The sequence below is a fragment of the Cryptomeria japonica genome, chromosome 1 (genome assembly GCF_030272615.1).
Source record: "Cryptomeria japonica chromosome 1, Sugi_1.0, whole genome shotgun sequence".
NCBI classification, from domain to species: domain Eukaryota; kingdom Viridiplantae; phylum Streptophyta; class Pinopsida; order Cupressales; family Cupressaceae; genus Cryptomeria; species Cryptomeria japonica.
In genome coordinates, this window is record NC_081405.1 from 249359883 (window position 1) to 249366688 (window position 6806).

At 31.1% G+C, this 6806-nt stretch overlaps 1 protein-coding gene across 1 annotated transcript; it reads left to right on the forward strand.

Annotated features, from left to right (window-relative positions):
- Positions 1–5205: 5205 nt before the first annotated feature.
- LOC131053686 (methylesterase 8-like) lies at positions 5206–6060 on the forward strand. The gene is made up of 3 exons (XM_059207221.1): positions 5206–5429; positions 5714–5854; positions 5942–6060. The coding sequence occupies exons 1-3, from the start codon at positions 5232–5234 to the stop codon at positions 6041–6043; spliced, it is 441 nt and encodes a 146-aa protein (XP_059063204.1). The 5' UTR covers positions 5206–5231; the 3' UTR covers positions 6044–6060.
- Positions 6061–6806: the final 746 nt, after the last annotated feature.

The following is a 6806-nucleotide window of genomic DNA, read 5'->3' on the forward strand; positions in this document are numbered from 1 at the left end:
TCTTTGGAGGACTTTGACATGGTCCCCTATTCTCAAGATATACCACCATAAAAGGATGATAATAAGAACATGTGGAGCAAAGAGATAATGATGCTTTAGAAGAGGGTCTTGAACCTAGAACTGAGATTGGCTGACTATACGCAATGTTTTGAAAAAATGGGTGATTCCCTCTGCTTGATGTGTGCCATTATAGATGGTATCATGAGGAAGGTAACAATGGGTTTTTTTTTAGGGCAAAGAGGGATGAGAAAGAAGACTAGGAAGCTGATGAAGGAAGGAAAATTCAATGAAGACAATGAGGAGAAGGGTACCACCCTGGGGGAGATGTGGACTGATCAAGTGAATAGGTTGGAGTGCAACTAGAGGATGATCAAAGATGATTAAGAAGCTCAGTTTTTATTTACATTTTTTGGTTATTATTGCTATAGTTAGTAGTAGTTACTATGAGCATTTAGAGAGGAATAGGCCTATGTGCCAAATGAATCATACTTTTATTATTGTTGGCTACTCTATTAAGATATTTAGTCTTTTACATTCTCTGAATACTTACTTAAGGATGGGAAGATGGTGGTTAGATAAGAATATACAAACATGATATTTTTTAATACTTCTAAGAGTAGTTGGTAGGTTCCTTGGTTAGCTGTTTGCTTCCAGATCTTTTGTGCTTCTCTCTATTTGTGTTGTTGTTCTATAGGTTTAGGGCCTTCTCACTGCTACTACAATAAAAAACAAAATAAAAGATTTATATTGAAGGAAATGGAGGGAAAATATTTTCTTGCAAATCAGATCAAATAAAAGAAAAGAACATGCATCAACTACAATTAAATCTAGATACTTCTACTTCTTGTTATAGTTCTCCTAATTACTCATTGTAGTTAAATATTAAGTTCTAGTTAAATGAACGAAAGAAAAATTTGAAGGTTGGAAGGTCTACCATTGATTGAAAATATAAAATAGATATGTGAAGAATGTATTGTTAGGAAACAACATACGGTTATCTTTCCAATTGGTAAATCTAGTAGACCTAAGAAACATCTATATATAATTCACATGGATTTGTCTAGTCTAGTGGTAACACCCTATTTTAACAAATATAAGTTTTTTTAATGTTTGCTGATATCTCAACAAAAAAATTGGTATATAGTTTCACTATAAAATTACAAGTGTTTGACTAATTTGTACAATTCAAGAGGTTAGTTGAAAAACAAAGTGATAAGTATATCAATTGATAAGGTCAGATAATGAAGAAGAGTACAAAAACTTAATTTCTATATTTCTTTAGAAATCAATAAATAAGTAGAGAATTCACTTCTTCCCACACTATACAAAAGCATAGCGTTGTTGAAAGGAAGAATAGGGCCATTATTTAAATGACAAGGATTATGATGAAAGGGAATAATTTGGAAAAAAAAAATGGGTAGAAGAAATATGCCTAGAAGTGTATCTTTTAATAAAAGTCCTATAAATAGACAAAGGAATGATGTTTGAACAAGCATGGTATATGATTATGCCAAATGTTAATCATTTGAGATTATTTTGGTGTTTTTACTATGCATACATGCTTTAATATAAAAAAAATGTTTGAGTTACACTATAAAGGCCTAAACTGCTTTTTTAGTAGTTATGAATTAAAAAATAAAGCATATAGATTATATCATCCCATAGAAAAAGGATTTTGATAAGTAAAGATGTGGTGTCTAATGAAGTAGCATAATGGACCAAATAAAAAATTAAAAAAAAGTGAAGAGAGATTGTGATTGATGAAGTTGAAATGAAGGTTTAAGAAGATAATGAAGCTAAATCATCTAGTGGAGGAATATGAAAGTATCAAAAGTATCAAAGTTGGAAATATGGAAGAGAATCTATTTTCAAGTCTTTTGTTGGATTGAAACTGTGAGAAAATGATAACAAGGTCAAGTGAAAAAAATAATTATGCATTGATGATTCAAAACATGGAAAATAATGAGCCACAAACCTTTGATAGGGCTCAAGAAGAAAAAGAGTTGATTGATGCAATAAATAGTGTATTAGAAATAATTGAAAGGAATTACACATATAATCTAGTTTAGCTACTTACCAGTACAAACACTATTGGTACAAGGTGGGTGAACAAAACAATGTATAGATCTAATGAAAGCATTGATAAGAATAAGACTAGAGTGGTAGCCAAAGGGTACACTTAACAAGAAGGTATTTCAGTTATATGCAACTTTTTGCACCTGTACGATGAATATATAATATCGAATTGCTTTTGGCTCTAATAAATTAGTAGAGTTGCACAATTTATCAAATAGATCTAGAGTTTATTTTTCAATGCATATATTGATGAGGAAGTGTACATTCCACAATGTACAAATTTTAAAATACCTTTTAAAGATAAATATTTGTAAAGTTTAAATAAGGCCTTCTATGATATTATGAAAGCACCTAGAGCATGGTATTCAAGGATAGACTCATGCTTACAATACAAATATTTTTTAGTAAGTTAGTTCAATCAAAATCTTTATATTAAGAGCTCAATGAAGGATACATTTATCATAGTTCTCTATATTGATGATCACATCTACACAAGCAACAATTTATCTTTATTTATGGAGTTTAGAGTAGTTATGGTTACTAGATTTAAAATGATAATTTTTTTATAGATGCACTATCTTCTAGGTAAAGAAGTTTGAAAAATTAAGATGAAATATTCATATCATAGAAAAATATGCTTCAAATATTTTATAAAAAAATTAGATGATGAGTTGCAAACTAGTCACAACACCCATTAAAGTTAGACTTAAGTTGTTTAGCTCAGATGCGAGGTGGGTTTTATATATACATAATGCTAAGAGTTGAGATAGTGCCATAAGCTCTTTCTAGGATCACTGCACACAATTTTAGCAAGCTCAAGTTGCATTTCAAGGAGTCAAAGAGAAGGGTCATAGTTGTCATCATGCCTTTCCTTAATGGAAACACTAATCATCTTTGTTAAAAAGAAGGATGAATCTCTTCAATATTGCATAAAGTTTGGTAGCTAAATAATTAACAATTAATCATCAGTATCCATTAACTAGGATTCATGATTTGTTTTCTAAAATCTAGGGAGATAGGGCTTTCCAAAAGATATATTTGAAGTTTGGATGCAACTAATCGAGTTGTAGCCTTTCCTCTAATGAGTGCTCCCATAGTGTTTATGAGTCTCATGAGCGGTTTTTGGTGCACATTCTTGGATCAATTTATTTTGGTGATCCTAGATGACATTTTGATCTATTCAAAGATAGAGTAAAATGGATAGCACATGCTATTTCTTTTCGAGTGTGAGACTATTAAAGTTCTAGCTCAACTTGGTCAAATGTACCTTCTTGTGAATGGAGATTTAGTATGAAAGACGCATTATATTAGTTGATGGTATCTACCTAGATCTATTAAGATTATAATGATAAAAAAATGACAAAAATAAAATATACAAGGATAAACTTAATCATGAAGGCGATGGGTAGCTTTCCCATAAAAACTTTCTCTTCTCCTAATGTTTGTACTTCCAAAATCATGAAGAGAGAGAACAATCATATGAAAGAAGATTCAGAAAAAAAACATATTTTTTTTCTTTTTAAAAATTATTATTGTCAAGCCTAACTTGATAATGTCTACCAAACACAAAAAAGTATATGTAAGATGACTTCTACCTAACAAAAAATACATCAAAGATCACAATGGTCAAGATCCTCGCTATCATGGGTGTTCTAAAATCAACTCTAGAAAACAAATAATCAAACGAAAGAAAATAAAAAATAAAAAATCATGATTTTACTTTTTTTTCTAAAAACCAAACACGAAAAAAAAAATGTATATAAGAAAACTTCTACCTAACAAATACATCACAATCACAATGGTCAAATTCTTAGCTGTTATGAGTATTTTAAAATGAATTCTATAAATCAAATAAATTCCTAAATGGACGGAGTAAATTTCTACCCTTAATATTTACGGATTTGTCTGTCAACATGTGATGCACGTATTGACAGCCACCTCTCTTGACAATTTGCCACTACTTAGCTCATGCAACATACGTCAATAAAATATATAGAGTTTGCATTTTATACTGATATCAAATCTAGTTAGAATACAACCAGGGATTAGTTTGCATTTTTATGTTAGTTTTATAGATATTTATCTAATCGTCTTTACAATAAATTCTCCTATGTTAACCTGACTGATATTAGTGAATGGTTGTTGGTTTTGTTGAAGGATATATAGACCTAAATATTAAAAATATATATATATATATATAGTTGTAAGGCAAATAATATATTTAAAAAGTAAAAATGAGCAAAATATATCTTATAGATGTCACTACATCTGTAACTACAACAGAAACAGTGAATCTGTTAGGAAATTATATTGGTGTTATACCATACTTTTTTTCTCTTGCCCACAAACAAATTCTAAACTTTAATTCTAATTTAGAAATACGACAGATAAAACTTTCCATAAAATCTTTAACCACAGTGTACAAACTTGTTGCTCTTTCAGCTATCTTAATCTAAATAAATTATACAAAATGCCAACATCAAATATGGGCTTTATCTTCCATTTCTTGAGCTTGTGGGCTGCTGTTGATTTACAAAAAACAGAATAGTGAGGGTGAGGTTTATTTTAAATATATATAATTAATAATCATGTAGGCTGTTCTAATAGTTTATTACCAAGATCATTATATATCTTTCAAGAAAGTCAACAACTATATACTAACATTATAAAAGGGTGTAACTATCTTAAATTAATATTTGTTTAAAATATAATAAACTTTAATCATTATTATATAGATATAATTAAATAATTAATATTTTGTTAAAAGATATCTACTTACTTTTATAATAAAATTTCTTAATACTATTACTAAATAGTTATCTATCTTTATGATTAATTTTCTATAGTATTATGATGACCATTGACTTTATTGAGAGATATTTGATTGTGTTTATAATAAACTTATTACAATCCCTGCTGAATACCATATACATATTTCAGCCAGTTTATAATAATCGCACATAGAAATTTCAAAGTGATATTTAAAAGTAATGAAGGGACATGTGTGTAAAATGCAGCCTTCAAATATTGATCTTTTATCTTCCATTTCTTGAACTTATGGGCTGCCCCTTTGCAGAATAGTGAATAGTAAGGGTGATGTTTTAGAGATGAGTATGGAGGAAAATGAAGTGAAAGGAAGAACTTGTCACTTTGTGATGGTTCATGGAGCAACCTTGGGCGGTTGGTGTTGGTACAAAGTTGCAGATCTTCTTCTGAAAGCGGGCCACACTGTATCTTCCATTGACATGGCCAGCGGAGGTATAGATCCTACAAATGCCGACCAGGTTTCATCTTTACAACAGTACAATCAGCCACTAACAGATTTCTTCACAGCTCTTCCTTCGCAGGATAAGGTATGTTTTTCTATGTTTTGATTTGTTTAAGTGATTTGTGAAAGTATGAATTTTAGGAATAATTTAATCTTGGTTTTGATTTTCTAAGTGGTTCACTTTGAATCATGCTAATAGATTGGTTCTAATTGAAAAGAAAAACTGATTTAAAAATGGATCACCTAAACAAATGGAACTTAAAATGTCTTCTGTAAATTAGATCGTGTCCATTATATGGCCTCCTTTGTTTAGAATTCAGTCATCAAAACCATGGATTTCAACTAATTTGTAGTTGTACGTCTATTAAGGTTATAATGGTTGGTCACAGCGCTGGTGGCTTCAATTTGAGTTTTACCATGGAGCGTTTTCCAGATAAAATTGCTGCAGCTGTATTTGTTACCGCCTTCATGCCCCTCAGCGGAACAACTCTCTCTGATATGATTAGTGAGGTTTGATAACTTCCACCTATTCATTCCTACACCATCAACAGTCATAAACCTGCAATGCCATTTTTCTAAGAGCATACAATTTTATAGGTCGCATCCATAGTTGGAAATTTCGGAGACTCCACATTTTACTATGCAAATGGGAAAGAAAATACGGCCACATCCTTCAGATTTGGCAGCCAGTTTACGTGACACTCTTTATCACAGAAAAGTCCTTCTTGGGTAAATCACTTGATAACAGAAACAGTTGAGTCATATATTGGGTATTTATGGAATTTCAATTGATTGATTCATTGATTGATTAATATGGGTCTGAATGCAGGACCTAATGTTGTTGGATTCGCTGGACAAAAAGTTTCCTCTATGGGAAGAACTTGTTTTGTATACAGCTAAAAACTATGGAAGCGTTAGGAGAATATACGTTGTGGCGAAGGAAGATAAATTATTTGTGGAGGCGTTCCAGAGAAAGATGATTGCAGAGAATCCTCCACAAATGGTTTACGAAATTGAAGGATCTGATCACACTGTAGTGTTCTCGAAGCCTCTTCGTCTGGCTGAGGTGCTCATTGGAATTGCTAATATATGTCTGTGAAAGTGAAGCAATCAGATGCAGTTGGGTTTTTGTAAATTTTGCGATATCGCGAAATCCAGGAATAAAATTTGTCACACACGTCACGGTTCTCAATATTCTAAACTGTAATGATGAAATTATCCTTGGAATGCGAATCAATTAGAACTCTATTTTTGTATGTGTCATTCAAGTTGTCTTCAATTAGGACTCTTCTCTTGTATGTGTCATATATGTAGTTGTGTGAGTCGTACTTACTATATTTAGTAAGTTGTCTTCAACTAGGACTCTACAACTCGATTGTGTTGACTTAGTAAATTATAAGTGATTCATACTAGAGTCAAGTTGGACTCTATATGTGTCAACCTTGTAGATGATAGAGAGCCA